The sequence below is a fragment of the Thalassophryne amazonica genome, chromosome 6 (assembly GCF_902500255.1).
Source record: "Thalassophryne amazonica chromosome 6, fThaAma1.1, whole genome shotgun sequence".
NCBI lineage: Eukaryota > Metazoa > Chordata > Actinopteri > Batrachoidiformes > Batrachoididae > Thalassophryne > Thalassophryne amazonica.
The window spans coordinates 96438638-96458472 of NC_047108.1; the positions used below are offsets into that span (position 1 = coordinate 96438638).

At 42.4% G+C, this 19835-nt stretch overlaps 1 protein-coding gene across 2 annotated transcripts; it reads right to left on the reverse strand.

Moving 5' to 3' along the window:
• Positions 1 to 516: 516 nt before the first annotated feature.
• Positions 517 to 19826, reverse strand: LOC117512701 (specifically androgen-regulated gene protein). 2 transcript variants are annotated; one of them, XM_034172867.1, is made up of 4 exons: positions 19597 to 19826; positions 4978 to 5172; positions 2452 to 2614; positions 517 to 2304 (listed from the first exon to the last, which is right to left on the reverse strand). In XM_034172867.1, exons 2-4 carry the CDS (start codon positions 5080 to 5082, stop codon positions 794 to 796), a joined length of 1779 nt encoding a protein of 592 aa, XP_034028758.1. In that variant the 5' UTR covers positions 5083 to 5172; positions 19597 to 19826; the 3' UTR covers positions 517 to 793. The 2 variants fall into 2 exon arrangements, with proteins under 2 accessions (XP_034028758.1, XP_034028757.1); XM_034172866.1 differs by lacking the exon at positions 19597 to 19826 and adding an exon at positions 18783 to 18896.
• Positions 19827 to 19835: the final 9 nt, after the last annotated feature.

Sequence of the window (19835 nt, forward strand, 5' to 3'; positions counted from 1 at the left end):
GCCTTTGCAGCACGGTAGATTAGTGGTTGGCACTGTTGCCTCACAACGAGAAGGTCATGGATTTGATTCCCACCTGTGGCCTTTCTGTGTGGAGTTTGTGTGTTCTCTCCGTGTCTGCGTGGGTTCCCTCCAGGTGCTCTGGCTTTCTCCCACATACGAAGACATACAGGTTAGGTGGACTGGAAACTTTAAATTGTCTGTAAGTGTGCGTGCGTGTGTTTGTCTATATGTGGCCCTGCGACAGACTGACGTCCTGCCCCCCCACTCCCCACCCCGTGACCCTAAAATGGCGTAAACGGTTGAGGGTGAGTGAGTGCAACAGGTCAAAATCTTTATATATATGTTAATTATTTATTTTTTACAATGAAGAAAACATCTGATACTCAATAAATGTGATAAAATTTCAAAGTAACGAAAGAACCTTTGGTATGTTGGATATGTGATAGGTGGCCAAGGTGTACCCTGCCTCTCACCCAGTGACTCCAGCCCCCCACCCCACCCCTCGCCCCCTCCCACCCAAGACCCTGAACAGGATTAAGTGGGTTCAGAAAATGAATGAATAAATGAGTGAGCCTTTGTTAAGATTTTTACTTCATGTTAACTTATTTTAGTAAGAGTGTGCTTGAATCAGTGGGTTATAGGAAGTTAATGCTATGACAAAAAAGTATCTACAGCAGTTAAGTTGCTCCCAGTAACTATTTCCTTCATTCATTGTGTATTAATAATGAGTCTCTAAAGGCTTCCTGTAAATCCAGACCTTCAGTGGCAGGCAGAGAGCTGTAGGTTTTGTTAGTTAATCCCTGAGGAGCCCCAGCTTCTTCAGGGCCTCTCGCCGAGCCTCTTGACTCTGTCCACGTGGACAGATCAGCACGCTGACTCCATATGATCCAGGCTGCTTCTGCGGATCTGCGGAGTGGTGGTACCCGCTAGCATGCAGGCTCCGTCGTGAGCTCAGGTCTTTGCTTGGAGCCTGTCCTGCCTGTAAACCTGCTTCCTGAATGTTTGAAAATTCTGTTTTGCTTCCCAGGGAGGCGGGGCGTGGCCGAGCGTTCCGGAGGGGACCGACAATCTGATCACCGCTGACACTTGGTCCAGACTCGCTCAAGTCTGGACTTATTGTGTAATTACTTAAACCTGGGCTGGAGCGGTCCCGAGGGGCTGACTCCAGACCTCCCATAGGTGGACTAATAACAGGCGGCGTGTTCTCCTGAGTCTTTACGTCACCCGTTGGCTCCGTATCTGACCACAAAGGTTCAACAGGGTCACTGAAAGCAGGGGGTGCTGGGAGAACCTCAGCAGGCTGGTCTGCATGTGGTAGTGACTCAACAGCAGGACTCGGGGAAGGCAAAGGCTCAGGAAAAGGTGGGCGGCTGCTGATGTGGGCGTACGATGGCGTTGCAGGTGGTGTTGAACTCTGAGGAGTTGCTGGAAGGAGAGGAGAGCCAGGAGCTGCCCAGGAACTTCTAGATTTGGGGGAACGTTTAGGGTTCAGGATAGGGCTTGAATTTGTCTCATCATTTTTAAGAAGGCCAAGCTTTCTGAGAGCCTCCAGGTGGATCTGCTCAGGGTCCATCGCCAGCTCATTGCTAGAAGTTTGGGCAGGATGATCCAAGTTACTATCAGAGCCTGGCAGTGACATCTTTTGTAACATCATCATAATGCTGGGTGCATTCTTTGCAGGTTTAGGAGCCACAGCAGGGGGACTTCTGGGGACAGTTGGAGTAAAGGAGTTGCTCTGGAACCCAGATGTGTGTGGTGGACTCCATGCTTCACCTCCAGGCATGAGGGAAGTCTCCTTGGATGTACAGGAGGTTGCAGAATTTCCTTTAATAGGGACCCTGTGGAGCAGCTGCTCCACGTTAACAGATTTCGTCGAGTGTCTACCTGCTGCCACTGCGGGCCGAGAGATGGCTTTTACTTTCCGTGGCTGTGGAGCCGACTCATCTCGGAAATCTGAGGGAGGAGGAATCAGTCCAAATGCTCCCTTGGAGGCATTGGGTGGTGGACCTGAGTAAAGCTGTGTGTTTGGAGGATTACCATCACCACCAGCAGCGAGGGAAGCTTCAGTCTGACTCGCAGTCTGTTTGAGCTCTGTGGTGTCTGAGGGTTGTGCAGAAACGAGTGACTGCGGTTCAGCCGTGTGATTCAGAGCATAACACTCGGGTTTGTGCTGGATGGCAAATGATCTGGTTTCAGGCTCTACTGGGACCTCGGGTACTCTGGGTGGGAACCTTCCTGTGCCTTCAGGCAGCGGTGTGGACAACTTGTGGCTCTTTTTAGGTTCAGACTTCAGCTTAAAAATGTCTAAAGATGTAAAAACAGAATGGCTGCAGCTGTAAATCAGGATTTTTTTTTTTATTTTTTTTGCAAAATTAGAAGATTCAAGACACACAGGTAAAGAAAACAGGCAGAACAAAACATTTAATAACACGAGCAGTTATCGTTATTTACCGTGTGCTGTTAAGTGAGTACTTTTTTTTGCCACTCGCCCAGAATCTGGCTCGTCGTTGGATAAGCCACTATCCTCCTGCACCTCCAGAGACTCGATCATTTCCTCCAGATACAAGAGGCACGCCCTCTCCTCTGCAGACAAATGCTCCATACTGTCTTCACTCTGTGTACACAAAATAAGAGACTGCACAATCAACCTACAAAACACAAAAACAGGTGCACAGGATATTTATTTGTTTATTTTATTTATGCCTGTGACATACTGTGATGTGAAATATTCAGGAATTTACACCAAATACCTTTCGTAGCTCTGTTTGTAAAAAAAAAACCCAACTCGTTCTACAATGATTCAGTGATTTTCTTGGGGAATGTGTCTGCAAAGAAAATATACTTATAAATGTTGAAAAAAGTTGAAAGACCGTAAAGGAATTCCTAACAAATGACCTGGTTTTGGTCAACATCATACACTCAACAAAAATATAAATGCAACACTTTTGGTTTTGCTCCCATTTTGTATGAGATGAACTCAAAGATCTAAAACTTTTTCCACATACACAATATCACCATTTCCCTCAAATATTGTTCACAAATCTGTGATAGTGAGCACTTCTCCTTTGCTGAGATAATCCATCCCACCTCACAGGTGTGCCATATCAAGATGCTGATTAGACACCATGATTAGTGCACAGGTGTGCCTTAGACTGCCCACAATAAAAGGCCACTCTGAAAGGTGCAGTTTTATCACACAGCACAAAGCCACAGATGTTGCAAGATTTGAGGGAGCGTGCAATTGGCATGCTGACAGCAGGAATGTCAACCAGAGCTGTTGCTCGTGTATTGAATGTTCATTTCTCTACCATAAACTGTCTCCAAAGGCGTTTCAGAGAATTTGGCAGTACATCCAACCAGCCGCACAACCGCAGACCACGTGTAACCACACCAGCCCAGGACCTCCACATCCAGCATGTTCACCTCCAAGATCGTCTCAGACCAGCCACTCGGACAGCTGCTGAAACAATCGGTTTGCATAACCAAAGAATTTCTGCACAAACTGTCAGAAACCGTCTCAGGGAAGCTCATCTGCATGCTCGTCCTCCTCATCGGGGTCTCGACCTGACTCCAGTTCGTCGTCGTAACCGACTTGAGTGGGCAAATGCTCACATTCGCTGGCGTTTGGCACGTTGGAGAGGTGTTCTCTTCACGGATGAATCCCGGTTCACACTGTTCAGGGCAGATGGCAGACAGCGTGTGTGGCGTCGTGTGGGTGAGCGGTTTTCTGATGTCAATGTTGTGGATGGAGTGGCCCATGGTGGCGGTGGGGTTATGGTATGGGCAGGCGTCTGTTATGGACGAAGAACACAGGTGCATTTTATTGATGGCATTTTGAATGCACAGAGATACCGTGACGAGATCCTGAGGCCCAGTGTTGTGCCATACATCCAAGAACATCACCTCATGTTGCAGCAGGATAATGCACGGCCCCATGTTGCAAGGATCTGTACACAATTCTTGGAAGCTGAAAATGTCCCAGTTCTTGCATGGCCGGAATACTCACCGGACATGTCACCCATTGAGCATGTTTTGGATGCTCTGGACCGGCGTATTCGACAGCGTGTACCAGTTCCTGCCCATTTCCAGCAACTTCGCACAGCCAAGGAAGGAGACGTGTTGCACTGCATGAGGCAAATGGTGGTCCCACCAGATACTGACTGGTATCCCCCCAATAAAACAAAACTGCACCTTTCAGACTGGCCTTTTATTGTGGGCAGTCTAAGGCACACCTGTGCACTAATCATGGTGTCTAATCAGCATCTTGATATGGCACACCTGTGAGGTGGGATGGATTATCTCAGCAAAGAAGTGCTCACTATCATTGAATTATACTGGTTTGTGAACAATATTTGAGGGAAATGGTGATATTGTGTATGTGGAAAAAGTTTTAGATCTTTGAGTTCATCTCATACAAAATGGGAACAAAACCAAGTGTTGCGTTTATATTTTTGTTGAGTGTACCCAAATTAATGCCAAGCAACTGATGCTGATTTAGTATTTGCAGACATTTTAGTTCCCCCCTTCTGCTCATTTTCAGAACTGATGCTGATTTTGTTTTTTTTGCAGACATTTTTGTTCCTCCCCTTTTGCTCGTTTCCAAAGTGATGCTGATTTTGTTTTTTATAGACATTTTTGTTTCTCTCCTTTTGCTCATTTTCAGAAATTATGCTGATTTTGTTTTTTGTAGACATTTTTGTTTCTCTCCTTTTGCTCATTTTCAGAACTGATGCTGTTTGTTTTTTGCCGACATTTTTGTTCTTACCCTTTTGCTCGTTTTCAGAACTGATGCCGATTTTGTTTTTTGTACACATTTTTGTTCCTCCCCTTTTGCTCGTGTGTAGATGCTACACATATGGATACGGGGCCAAACACATTCCCATAACAATTAACTTACCTTCAGCAATTTAAAGCATGTAAATAGTTGTTTTCTAAAATAAACATCTGAATTTGATTGTGTCCTTTACCAGCACTTACATCGGCAGAATTCATGCTGATTACACTGTCACAGCTCCCAGCACTGTCCATATTGCCTGAGGGCTCTAAGGCTATGCCACCTGGCCATGTGCCGCTCTTCGACATTGCACAAAGGAGAGCATGAGGGCAGGACCTGGGCTTCACGGTTTTCTTTTTGTTGCGTAACGTTCACAAAGAGCCAATGTGGGGAAGAATCTGAAAGGTCAACAACAAAAAATTTGAAGAGAAACAAAAAAGGCGAAACTGGAATCTGATCAACCACTGTGTGCGGCTCATCTGTCTGCACACTATATTACTTAACACAATAAATCAAAGTGTTACAAAACACAACAGACATGCATGAGATGAAGGCATAGCTTGAAAGTTGAACAGCAGTTTACGAGGTCTATCAGAAAAGTATCCTACCTTTTTATTTTTAAAAAAAACTATATGGATTTGAATGACGTGCGATTACACCAATCACGCTTGAACCCTCGTGCGCATGCGTGAGTTTTTTCACGCGTGTCGGTGACGTCATTTCCCTGTGGGCAGGCCTTGAGTGAGATGTGGTCCCGCCCTCTCGGATGAATTCCTTTGTTTCACACGCTGCTCGAGACGGCGCGCGTTGCTTTATCAAACTTTTTTCTGGACCTGTGAGGGATATCCGAGTGGACACTATTCGAGAAATTAAGCTGGTTTTCGGTGAAAAGTATAATGGCTGATGAGAGATTATGGGGTGTTTCTGTCGCTGTAAGGACTTCCCATGGAGCGGAACGTTGCACACCGCTTCCAGGCGCCGTCGTCTGCCTGTTTCGACCTGAAAACATCCTAATTTAAGGCTTAATTCACCCAGGAAGTCGTGAGAGAACAGAGAAGATTCAGAAGAGGCCGGCATGAGGACTTTATGCGGACATTCCACTGTTTAAGGACATTTTGTAATGAAAGACGTGCGACTCAGCGAATCTGTGTGCGCCGCGACAGGAAAAACACCTCCGTGTTGAAAACCATTTGTAAAATTCAGGCGGCTTTTGATGGGTTTCAACAAGTGAGTAACTGAGAAATTGTTTAACGGCTTGGGCATGTTCCAACTTGCCCGTTAAGGTTTCCAACGGAGGTGTTTTTCCTGTCGCGACCCCCCGCGGTCGGGTCCGGCCCGACATGCGACTCTGCCCGCACGTTCTTTCATTACAAAATGTCCGTTAACAATGGAATGTCCGAATAAACTCCTCAGGCCGACTTCTTCTGAAAGTTCTCTGTTCTCTGATGACTTCCTGGGTCAACAGAGCCTGAAATGTGGAAGTTTTCAACTTGAAACGGCGAGACGCTGCCACCTCGAAGCGCAGATCGCCGTCAGGCGCTGTGGGCCGTCCTTAAAGAGACACTTGCACACCACAATCTCTCATCAGCCGTTAAAATTTTTACCGAAAACCAGCTGAATTTATTGAATGGTGTCCACTTAGTTGTGTCTTACAGTTTTGAAAAAATTTTGATCAAACAAAGCAGCAGTCTCTGAACCATTCCTAAACAATGAAAAAAAAATCGACAAGATGGTGGGCCACTCCTCACTCAAAGATTGCCCACAGGCGAATGATGCGTGAAAAAACTCTCGCATGCCCACGAGGGTTCAAGCATGTCTGATGTAATCACACGTGATTCAAATCCATATGGTTTTTGAAAAAAATAATAAGGTCGGATACTTTTCTAATAGACCTCGTAGATAAATAACTGGTGCATGTGAAAGCAACAAATCAATATTACACATTTCAGTTAGCACAATAAATTTGCACTTTGGTCAGCATAGTTAAATAAATGCTTTAAATCCACTAAGCATTCTATTAATGTGAGACAATCTAATTAAAGCAACAGCAACCTCAGTGGCCATCGGGACCCTGCGATTAGCAGCAAGACTTCACAGTCAACTTGTTGGCTTCTGTTTTATTTCCCTGCTATTAGCACAGTAATATTGTCAAAATGGGATCAGTTGTGAGTGAGAGCTTCATGGTATTTGACGAAGTCAAATCCCAAATCAAATATTCTAATATTTTTAGATACTGGTGTTGTATTTTTTTTAAATCTGTAGGCTCCAATGATTAAAAATCAAGTTATTCAATTTTTTTTTTTTTTTAGATGCACGTTTATAATCGTCTGTAGAATACGCTACATTATTATATGGCTGTGACGCTATGCATGCTCTGATTGGCTGATTACCGGCCGGATATTTTCCCATACCCAGACCGGTTACCATGGCAATCGGTCCGCAACACATATTTTCCTTACAAACCGGGAAGCAAAACACATTATAATAAAAAAAAAAAAGTCACACATCAGGGGTGGGCAACTTGTTCCAGAAAGGGTCAAGAGGGTGCAGGTTTTCATTGCAGCCACTGATTCCACCAGGTGATTTCAGTGAATAACTGATTCCATCTGCTCAAAGTGATATTAATCAGTGAAAACCTTTCTAGTATTTTTGAAGGTGACTATAACATGTATATGGTCTGTCTATATTTTTACACATGGTCTGTTGCAAGGCAAAGATTTTGAAAATGGATCCAATGGGCAAGAGCAACTGGAAAAATTCAACTGTACCTCCATTAATTCAACTGCACCTGCATTAATGGTAAATGTCCACCAGGTGGAGATATTGCGCCATTTCAAGAACATTTGGCCACAACAACAACCAACCTGTTAAATATCCCAGCATGCCTTAACCCAGCCACTACACACTGCTATTGAGGTGGGCGCCACTACTGACGTATTACCTAGATTTACAGAATTTGATAGTATCTCACTAGGCATGCTGACAAAACTCGTAATGTCAACAAGAAGCACAACCTGTTTAGTTGATCCTATACCAACAAAACTGTTTAAGGACCTGTGGCCCACTCTTGGGCCGACTGTGCTGGAAATTATTAATCTTTCTTTAACTTCTGGATCTGTTCCTAAATGTTTCAAATCTGCAGTGATTAAACCATTACTTAAGAAACCTAATCTTGACCCTAGTGTATTGAAAAACTATCGGCCAATATCAAATCTATCATTTTTCTCTAAAATTCTGGAAAAAGTGGTGTCACGGCAGCTCGTAGACTACCTTACTGAGAATAATCTCTTTGAGCCACTGCAGTCTGCTTTTAGAAAATATCATTCCACAGAGACGGCTCTTACTAAAGTGGTGAATGATCTTCTGCTTACAATGGATTCGGACACCACTACGGTTCTGTTGCTGTTAGATCTCAGTGCTGCATTTGATACTGTGGATCATCATATTCTACTTGATAGGCTGGAAAATCATTTTGGGATTACTGGGAGTGCCCTTGCATGGCTGACATCATACTTGACCAGTCGGTTCTCACTGTGTTTTGTACAGTAACACTACCTCTAACCTTAGTGACATGAAATTTGGGGTTCCACAGGGGTCTGTCTTAGGCCCCTCCTTTTCTCCCTTTATATAGCACCCCTTGGGCACATATTGCGGTGTTTTGGGATTACCTTTCACTGCTATGCAGATGATACTCAGTTATACATGCCGATAACTGCTGGTAATCTCGTTCACATAAAATCCTTAGAAGATTGCCTTGCAGCAGTGAGAAGTTGGATGTCTAGAAACTTCCTACTTTTAAACTCTGATAAGACTGAAATGATGGTTCTTGGTCCAGTGAGGCATCGGCATCAATTTGACCAGTTAACGCTCAGCCTCGGCTTGTGTGTCATACATCACACTGACAAAGTGAGGAACCTTGGGGTCATTTTTGATCCTTCCTTGTCCTTTGGCCTCCACATTAGAAATATTACTAGGACTGCTTTCTTCCACCTGCGAAGTATAGCGAAGATTCGTCCCATCCTGTCTATGGCAGATGCTGAGACACTGATCCATGCATTTATCTCTTCTAGATTGGACTACTGCAATGTTCTATTTTCTGGTTTACCGCAGTTTAGCATTGGGGTCTCCAATTGGTTCAAAATGCTGCAGCCAGACTTTTGACACGAAGCAGAAAGTACAACCACATTACACCCATTTTGGCATCCCTTCACTGGCTTCCTGTCCCAGTGAGATCAGATTTTACAGTTCTGCTACTAACCTATAAATTATTCATGGACTGGCACCTCCCTACCTAGCTGACCTAATTAAACCTTACGTACCGGCTCGGGCTTTACGTTCTCAGGGTGCAGGACTACTTTGTGTCCCTAAGGTGAATAAGAAGTCTGTGGGTCACAGAGCTTTCTCTTATCGTTCATTTATTAGTAATTGGAGTGGGCTGCGGCCTCAACTTTACCTAAATTCTGGGTCTTTTAGTGAAGTTTAGGGCTAGTGGCCGGTGATCACCTTAGTATTTCTCTGTTTTTGTTGTTGTTTAATGCTGGCAAATTATGCAATATTTTTTGTCTTTCTGATGCCTGATTCAGTTTTTTTCTCTCTGTTTAAGGTGCAGCTCCATCCAGAGATGGGAGTTGTATTCGTGTTGGCAATCCTCCTGTCCTGTGCACCAACAGCATTTCTTGTATATTCGTCCGTGAATTGTTCTGTAATTTATGTCTGTAGCATGGCCCAAGCAGAGGGTCACCCCTTTGAGTCTGGTCTGCTTGAGGTTTCTTCCTCAGAGGGAGTTTTTCCTTACCACTGTTGCTCTGGGGGTTGGTAAGGTTAGACCTTACCTGTGTGAAGCGCTTTGAGGCAACTCTGTTGTGATTTGGTGCTATATGAATGAAAACAAATTGAAATTGAAATTGTTACTTGTAGAAGTAGATAATATACAACATAACATCTCCAGTTTTTTTCAGGAATTCGTAGTAGAGGAAATTCGAAAAGCGTGAGGAGGCTGATAATGTAACTATCTCCAGTTAGCACTAACGCCATACTAGTCTCTGGTGGCCAAGTGGTTAGTGTGCTTGGTTTCAGTGCAGAAGGTTCCTGGTTCAAAACCCACCAGTGCCACAACTCTCCATGTAATGTGGACTTGCATCAGGAAGGGAATCCAGTGTAAAACTTCTGCCAATTCAACATGCGGATCTACCCGAGGCCCCGAGTGACAACAAGGGAGCAACCAAAGGGATTTATTTACATATGTCACAGATGATGATAGCTGCCTTTTTCCACTTTGAGTTTCCCTTCATCTGATTTATTTGTGAAAACTGAATTTTACTTCTTTTATGATATTTAACAGTGTAAATGTGAGATTAATGTTCCAATTTATTTGACAGAAATGAGTAATGTAGTATGCTGACTGGATTGGAACTTAACCTCATGACCTGAAAAACTCAACAGTTGTCGTAAAACCTTCATTTCACATTTGGTGTGGAAGAGAAAGCAGAAAAAGGCCCTTTAGCATTCGTGCACTTCCAACATCTGTGTGAGCGCTCAACCAGACATTCATACAGAAGTGGCTTGTGCATGATTTACTGTCAGATATTTAGATAACTATGACTAAGCATTGAACTGGGAAATGTACATCACTGAGAATGCAACACTTTGTCACGTATCATCTGAGCAACAACAGCTGACACACTTCAGCGGCAGAACACGTCTTAGTGTTTGCTGTCAGTTTTCATGTATTTAACATTACTGACAAGTCAGACATGAGGAAGGCATGCCAGACAAAATGTGACTTGTCATTTCACGCGACACTCTTCCTTGGCACGAGGACTTAGTGAGGGTGGAAAGTGTAGGTGTGCAAATACAGCACGATGAAATATGTAAAATACGTATCATCTTCACCAAGGAGGCTACGACTACACTTACATTCCCCGATGTGTTAATTTGGTTGCAGGATTACTAAAGCAAAACAACAACAACAAAATAAAATCAAAAAGTGAAACTTATGAGCTGACCTCAATTTTGGGGTGGAAAGAGGAAATTTGCACATTACAGATTTAAATAGATTTTTCCATGTTTTGGGCCAACAGTTGTTATTGACACTTAAAAAACAAATTGTAAAAACAAATCTATTGATGGGTGCAGAGTTGTTTACATCAGCTGACATTATTGTGACATAAACTAAAGGTTGAGCATCAGCGCGCAAACTCTTTCCAGCTGAGCGGTTTGCTTTGGTGCTAATTACACATTAGAAACTTGCAAAGTGTCTCTCGGGACATATTGCTGCAGCTAGAGTACTGACGGGGACTAGCAGGAGAGAGCATATCTCACCCGTGTTGGCCTCCCTTCATTGGCTTCCTGTTAATGCTAGAATAGAATTTAAAATTCTTCTTCTTACTTATAAGGTTTTGAATAATCAGGTCCCATCTTATCTTAGGGACCTCGTAGTACCATATTACCCCATTAGAGCGCTTCGCTCTCAGACTGCGGGCTTACTTGTAGTTCCTAGGGTTTGTAAGAGTAGAATGGGAGGCAGAGCCTTCAGCTTTCAGGCTCCTCTCCTGTGGAACCAGCTCCCAATTCAGATCAGGGAGACAGATACCCTCTCTACTTTTAAGATTAGGCTTAAAACTTTCCTTTTCGCTAAGGCTTATAGTTAGGGCTGGATCGGGTGACCCTGGACCATCCCTTGGTTATGTTGCTTTAGACGTAGACTGTGTTTCATAATTATTGTATGGCCTTGCCTTGCAATGTGGAGCGCCTTGGGGCAACTGTTTGTTGTGATTTGGCGCTATACAAGAAAAAAGTTGATTGACTGATTGATATTGGTGTGCTCTGGAAATGATCCTCAATCTGTTTACTATTCAAGCCAGAAGAGCAAGAGACAAATTCTCATGTCTCCTGAAAAATGGAGGGTTGATTTCTGTAGCAAGTATTCCTGGCTGATGTACACAAACTTTTTCAAGTCTCACTGATAAATGACATGCGACAACTAGGGTGGAAAAAAGTGCTTGTATTACATCATATACATACGATTAAAACAAAACAAAACAATAATTTCCCATAAATATTGTAGAGGCAGTGTGCAGCCAATCAATTTACAAAACCAAAACGGCCACATGAACCTATTTTGTTATGTCCTTCTTGTCTCAATCTTTTAATTGTATTTGTTACAATCAATTAAAGTGCCTGTAAAAAGTACTGGGATTAAGCGTTTTCAAATCAAAATAAAATTACAGCCTCTAAATACCAAACATTAGAGTGCTTAATGCTTGTTGCCTTTAATATAACACAATTAAATAAAAATTGTGAATTAGCTTTATACATGTCAGCGGATATTAAGTTATTTTTATTGAATGCCAGTTATGCTGTAAAATAAAAGTGTGATATTAAAAATAAAAACTCTGAATACAAACTGCATTTGTAAAATGTATTTTTGTTTTGTTTTGTTTTTTTAAGTGAAAACTCTCAGGGGTAAGAACATTTTAGAGGCATTGCTTGAACAATGAACAGCGAATGAGACAAAGGATATTTATGAACTGTGGTGTCAATTGTAAAGTAAACAACACCGCCAGTACAATAGACCTCAGGAAAAAATACTTTTACAGCCTGTTAGAAGGTTAACTCATCAAACAGTTCACTGCTGCAAAACCACTTGAAGCTGATGTTCTTCTTTATGGTTCTCTTAGGAGACGCTACATTTAGCTGTGTACGTGTGTGTTTTCAGAGCAGCTACTGGAACATTTAGGAACAGACGCAGCTTGTGGTTCACTATCACCCTCAGAGAGTATATGATGGCTATAACTAAAAAATAAAGACAAGAACTCTTTCTTAAAAACTGGATTACCTCATAACATTTATTTGTGAGTAAAGTGAAGGCTTTTCACCACGGCAGATTAAACAGAGATTCGTGTGTGTGTGTGTGTTATTTCTGCCAAGGCTGTTTTTCCCACCTGTATCTGAAGGTTGGTTTGTTTGCTTTTGACCAGGATAACTTGAGAAACCATTAACCAATTTCGATGAAATGAGATGAAAGGGGCATGGGAGAAGAAAGAACCCATTAAACTTTAGTGCAGATCCAGCACCAGATAGAGTTTTCTCTTTTGTCTACATTAGACAAAGGACATTCTCATATATACTCAACAAAAATATAAACGCAACACTTTTGGTTTTGCTCCCATTTTGTATGAGATGAACTCAAAGATCTAAAACTTTTTCCACATACACAATATCACCATTTCCCTCAAATATTGTTCACAAACCAGTCTAAATCTGTGATAGTGAGCACTTCTCCTTTGCTGAGATAATCCATCCCACCTCACAGGTGTGCCATATCAAGATGCTGATTAGACACCATGATTAGTGCACAGGTGTGCCTTAGACTGCCCACAATAAAAGGCCACTCTGAAAGGTGCAGTTTTATCACACAGCACAATGCCACAGATGTCGCAAGATTTGAGGGAGCGTGCAATTGGCATGCTGACAGCAGGAATGTTAACCAGAGCTGTTGCTCGTGTATTGAAAGTTCATTTCTCTACCATAAGCCGTCTCCAAAGGCGTTTCAGAGAATTTGGCAGTACATCCAACCAGCCTCACAACCGCAGACCACGTGTAACCACACCAGCCCAGGACCTCCACATCCAGCATGTTCACCTCCAAGATCGTCTGAGACCAGCCACTCGGACAGCTGCTGGAACAATCGGTTTGCATAACCAAAAAATTTCTGCACAAACTGTCAGAAATCGTCTCAGGGAAGCTCATCTGCATGCTCATCGTCCTCATTGGGGTCTCGACCTGACTCCAGTTCGTCGTCGTAACCGACTTGAGTGGGCAAATGCTCACATTCGCTGGCGTTTGGCACGTTGGAGAGGTGTTCTCTTCACGGATGATGCGAAGGAGATGTGTTGCACTGCATGAGGCAAATGGTGGTCACACCAGATACTGACTGGTACCCCCCCCCCCCCCCCCAAAAAAAAACAAAACTGCACCTTTCAGAGTGGCCTTTTATTGTGGGCAGTCTAAGGCACACCTGTGCACTAATCATGGTGTCTAATCAGCATCTTGGTATGGCACACCTGTGAGGTGGGATGGATTATCTCAGCAAAGGAGAAGTGCTCACTATCACAGATTTCGACTGGTTTGTGAACAATATTTGAGGGAAATGGTGATATTGTGTATGTGGAAAAAGTTTTAGATCTTTGAGTTCATCTCATACAAAATGGGAGCAAAAGCAAAAGTGTTGCGTTTATATTTTTGTTGAGTACTTCTCATGAAATAAAGCAGAAGTTTGTCTTTCTCCATTTACAGCTGGGTGGACTGGGACAATGCAGATGAAGTGTCATATTCAAGGACAAAGACAGGTCTGAGAATCTAACCCAGGTCTACAGGTCACCTGCTCTACCATAGTCTTCAGAAAACATGCAGAATTGTCTTGTCTTTAATCACGCAGTTGAATGTAATCCTGACAAACACTGCAGACTGTATTTCCTGGAGTATAAATTTGTTTTGTTTTTTTTTAAACTTACTGCATCTTTGACATTTTGCCCCACAAAAAGAAGACTGAAGAAGAATTCTTGTAAAATTTGTAAAAAGCTTGTAACTGTTAGAATGGCCGAAGCAGTGGGTCTTCCCTCTGATTCTGCTCTGCTTGAGGTTTCTTCCTCATTATCGATAGAGGGAGTTTTTCCTTACTACTGTTGCTTGCGCGCTTGCTCAGGGGGGGTTTGTAAGATTAGACCTTACTTGTGTGAAGTACATTGAGGCAGCTCTGTTGTGATTTAGCAAGTTTTTGAACCTTCCTTTTTGTGGAACAGGGACGACACATACAAGAGAAGCCACAGGAGTATGACTCCCCATCACTAAAGAAGCTAAAACATGAAGGGAAACAAAATTGTGACCAGCAATGGCATAATACAATGCGCAACCTCACCACTAGATGGCACTACATCTCACATACTATAGCTTTAAATTCAGGTGGCTGTGGGTTGTTAAAAGGATCAAAGTATTGAAATATGAGTGATAGAGGGGCAGTTTTCCCTTAACACCAGAGGTGTGCTCTAGTTATCGCTACCAAAGTGGACATATTTTGAAAAGAGATTTTTTTTTTTATGGTTTTGTTTAGATCCATTTGTCAACAAACTTTTGTACAATTTGTAAAAACCTTGTAACTGTTAGGATGGCCTAAACAGTGGGTCACCCCTCCGAGTCTGGTCTGCTTAAGGTTTCTTCCTCAATATCACCAGAGGTTGTTTTTCCTTACCACTGTCACCTGTGTGCTTGCTCAGGGGGGTTGATAAGGTTAGACCTTACTCATGGTGAAGTGACTTAAGGCAGCATTATTGTGATTTGTGATGTCTAGAAACTTCCTACTTTTAAACTCTGATAAGACTGAAATGATGGTTCTTCGTTCTTGGTCCAGTGAGACATCGGCATGGTTCAATATGCTGCAGCCAGACTTTTAACACGAAGCAGAAAATTTGAACATATTACACCCATTGAGACATCACTTCACTGGCTTCCTGTCCCAGTGAAATCATATTTTAAGGTTCTGCTACTAGTCTGTAAAATTGTCCACGGACTGGCACCTCCCTACCTAACTACCTAATTAAACCTTACGTACCGGCCCAGGTTTTGCGTTCTCAGGGTGCAGGACTACTTTGTGTCCCTAGGGTGAATAAGAAGTCTGCTGGTCACAGAGCTTTCTCTTATCGTGCCCCTGTTCTGTGGAATGATCTCCCTGCGTCAATAAAACAGTAAGATTCTGTGGAGACTTTCAAGTCCAGACTTAAGACGCACTTATTTTCCCTTTCGTATGGCTAGCATACTGACATAGTATGCTACTATTCTTTTTACTCTTTTAATTCATTTTATTAGGAAACAGAGCGTTCCGTGGCCTCAACTTAATTCTGGGTCTTTTATTGAAGCTTAGTGCTAGTGGCCAGCGATCACCTTAGTATCCTGTTTTTGTTTAATGCTGGCAAATTATATTATATTTCTTGTCTTTCTGATGCCTGATTCTATTTTTTCTCTCTGTTTAAGGTGCAGCTCCATCCAGAGATGGGTGTGGTATTTGTGCTGGAGACCATCCTGTCCTGTGCACCAACAGCATTTCTTTTATATTCGTTTTGTGAATTGTTCTGTAATTTATGTTTGTAGCATGGCCCAAGCAGAGGGTCACCCCTTTGAGTCTGGGCTGCTTGGATTTTTTTCCTCAGAGGGAGTTTTTCCTTACCACTGCTGCGCTGGGGATTAGTAAAGTTAGACCTTGCTTGTGTGAAGCGCCTTGAGGCAACTCTGTTGTGATTTGGCGCTATATAAAAAATTAAATAAATAAATAAATTTGGCGCTATACAAATAAATTGAAAATAAATAAATTGAATTCTAATCCAATTACAGTTTTTTCGTTGAATTGGATTGGTTAATTGTGCGAGATTTCAGACCATATAATATCGAGGTAACGGTGGCAAAATATCTGACCATTTCACTTTACGCAATACTGTTGGGATGTGGAACTGTCGATTTATGCAACGAGATGCACAATTTGACAGAACACCGGCTGCGCGCTGCTAGCTGTTAGCTGAGAGCTAGAGAAAGTTGCGTACCGCCGCTGAAATAGGTGAATTTAAGCTACCATACGAAAGTATTGATGTGGGTTCTGATACAGAATTACCATTTCACATTTGATGGATTTTCACATTTGATGGATTACTCCGCGCCGACCGCTGTGGAGTGACGCCACCTCGGCTCGACGGTAAGCCTCACCGACTGAATTACCCACAGAAAAATAAACTGTGCAAACGATAGTATTAAAATAGAATGGAAATAACCCTGTTGTGTCTGATGATTTGCGGACGTTCATGCTGTTATACGGTCGAAAATAGCCATTTCATGGCTCTGCTAACACGTGGCCGTAAAACTCCTTTTTACTGGCTCCACTTATGCGTCACCGGTAAAGCTCGATTTGCGACCGTATAACCAGCATGAATGTCCACAAATCAGACACAACAGGGTTATTCCCTTATTGAATTTATTAGTAGCTTTCTGGGAAAAAAAAAAAAAATTTTTTTACTAAACTTGGTAGAACGGTGAAGCCAAGTGAGAAGAGGAGCCACCAAAGTTCGAGGAGGCTGTGATAAGAGAATCTTCAGGATTTTTTCTTTTCTTTTCAGTAAGCACTGTGAGATGATTTTTTTTTGTCATTTTGATATTTTCAACTTAAGATAATTGGCATAATTAAAGATAATCTTTTTGCATATATCCTAATAAGAAGCACACAAACATGCGTTGGATTTTTCTGCCATGGTGGCATTTAATGTTTCAGCTTTGTAAAGGAGCAGTGGCATTTTCAGTATGTTGACACTAAAAAAAAAAAAAAATGTGATGGCAACTGAGGAAAAACCTGATCATCAACACCCACATATATACACGTGCTTTCTGCAAACAAAAGTTGGTTGACAAAGCACACAGTGGCTCACAGCGAGTGATAATTAGTGTCACTCCCACAGTGACACACAGCATCCGAGATCCAGCAGCCAACACCCCTCAGTTCTGCACCAGGCAGCAGTGATAAAACGCTCTACACCCACACTGAGTCAGGACATAACAGTGACAGGAATGTCACTTTGCTTGCTTCCATGTTTTTAAGGTGACTCTAAAAAATCAGTTCGAGCACTCTGACAGGGCGTGTCCTCCAAATTACATCTTTGTGGACAAGCCATATATAACCATGACAGGGAGGATCAGCTGCAGGTCATTAATATGTTTGCTGTTCTGGAATTTAATCTAATCTATCGACGTGCTTGTTAAAAGCATTCAAAAAGTGTGTGAAATATGTGTTGGACGTCAACCACAGAAGGAATGAGCTTAATAATTAACAGTAAGCAAAGGTTCATGGTGCAACTCAGAAATATTCCATTAAGGTTTAGCCTGGTACACTATTCTTCCACTTCTATGAGTATTTCTGTGCAAATATTTGCATTCTGCAATCCATTTTCATATCTGATAAATCCAAGAAATATTAATTGCACTTCCGCAAGTCTCCTGAAAGTTTCTTACTGCAGTAATATAGAAGTCTATTCCTTAAAACTGTCTTACTCTCATCTCATCTTCAACTGCTTATCTAGAATTGGGTTGCGGGGGCAACAGCTCCACCAGGGGACCCCAGACTTCCCTTTCGTGTGCCACATTAACCACCACTGGTGGATCCCGAGGCGTTCCCAGGCCAGTGTGGAGATATAATCTCTCTACCTAATCTTGGGTCTTTCCTGGGGTCTCCTCCCAGCTGGATGCCCCCTGGGACACCTCCCTAGGGAGGTGCCCAGGGAGCATCTTGAACAGATCCCCGAACCACCTCAGCTGACTCCTTTCAAGGCAAAGCAGCAGCAGATCTACTCCGAGCTCCCCACGGATGACGGGGCTTCTCATCCTGTCTCAAAGGAAGACACCAGCCACCCTCCCAAGGAGACCCATGCCATTAAAATGCCATTTTGTCCTGGATATCGAGCCAGTAAAATTAAATTACATTAAATTATGTCAGGAAAGTATTAAACTTACTCTGACACACACACATTCTCAAATATTAGTGTTGAAAGTTACACGGATCTGTGCTGTTAAAAGCTGCGCTGCTCGGCTGAACTGCTGTTCAACGCAGCGCGGCTCCTAAAACCATTACAATACTTTTATATATATTTTTACACAATTATCCTTTATTGACCGAGTTTCATTCATGAAGTCAGTGGTGTGTGTGTGCACATCTCGTCATTAATCTCATTATTTTAAGGTGCAAAAAAACAAACAAACAAAAAAAACAAACAAAACCTCCCCAGTCTTGTCCAACAATTTTTAGTCACTAACGACAAGAATTTTAACTAGACATTGGTCTAGCAGTGGAAAATATCAACTAGACATAAGTGAAAATAATGATCCGTGTCATCGGGCGACACAAGTACGGCAGGAGACATACAGCTGTTTATCATCCAAATATCACGGACAAAGTGACAACAAAATCAAAACCACTTACTTATGGAATGAATTACTGAATACTTATGAATTGTCTCCCTTGTTCCTCCGTTTGTGACTTTGCCAACATGCGCAGCTTTCCGGCATATTCCACCTGTTTCTTGAAGAGACTAAGTGAACTTCTATGCACACAAATCACTAACTTGCCCGGAATTAAAATGGCGATCACGCCTCCTTGTCGGCACACGGGTCAGCGCTACTGCGCGCTTTGCTGCCATCTACTGGAATAAAAGAGCATTACACCATCTGTCACACTATATTAAAGCACATACACCCGATAATGGTGATATTTGATAATTGCCCACGGCACCCCTGACGATCGATCACGGCACCCCGGTTGAGAATCACTGGACTAGACAGATGAGGTAATGGAAATACATCTTAGAGATACACAATCAGAGTGAAATGTATACTTATATTTATTTAAAATCTTCCCCAATACATACAGGTCTTTACAATGTAATTCTTTACTTTTTTCAGTTTTTTTTTTGTTATACACATTTAAGGCAAAAAAAGAAGTAAATTTGCATGAGTCTATCTACAGAGCACGAGAAAGTGAAACAAAAAACAAATAAATAAAAAATAAAATAAAATGTGGCTATTACAACTGGTTGCTTCATTCGTGTAAGTACGTAAAAAATAATTAACTTAAATAAATGCCTGGAATAGTACAGTACCAAAGTGCTTATTAATGAATAACCACAAATCTAATCAGGATTATTTTTTTTAAGAAGAAAAAAAAACCTTAGCAGTAATTTTTAAGTAATTAGCTTTTCGGCATCTAATCCCTAAACCATAATAAATAAATAACTCACCAGGGACGTTGAACAAATTTTTCAGTCGAACCGTCCAGTTCTGCCAACAAAAAAAAAAAGAATTTTATTCGGATGTTGGTGCAGCTCCGCACCGACTGAACGCCTCACACTGCGCGAGGGCGAGCGTGGGAAGTGACGCAACAGGCAGGGAACAGCGACGGCCAATCAGCGATCTCCTGACTCCTTCGAGGGAGGAGCCAGCGTCTCCGAATGCAAATTAAAATTACAATAAACTCCAA

What these genes read in the sequence shown, in the direction of transcription:
- LOC117512701 (XM_034172867.1), bottom strand. Translation starts at nt 5,082, where the DNA reads ATGTCGAAGAGCGGCACATGGCCAGGTGGCATAGCCTTAGAGCCCTCA. An exon ending in TCAGCATGAATTCTGCCGAT is followed by an intron (nt 2,615 to 4,977) that starts GTAAGTGCTGGT and finishes TTGTGTACACAG; the next exon opens with AGTGAAGACAGTATGGAGCA. An exon ending in TACTCACTTAACAGCACACG is followed by an intron (nt 2,305 to 2,451) that starts GTAAATAACGAT and finishes TTACATCTTTAG; the next exon opens with ACATTTTTAAGCTGAAGTCT.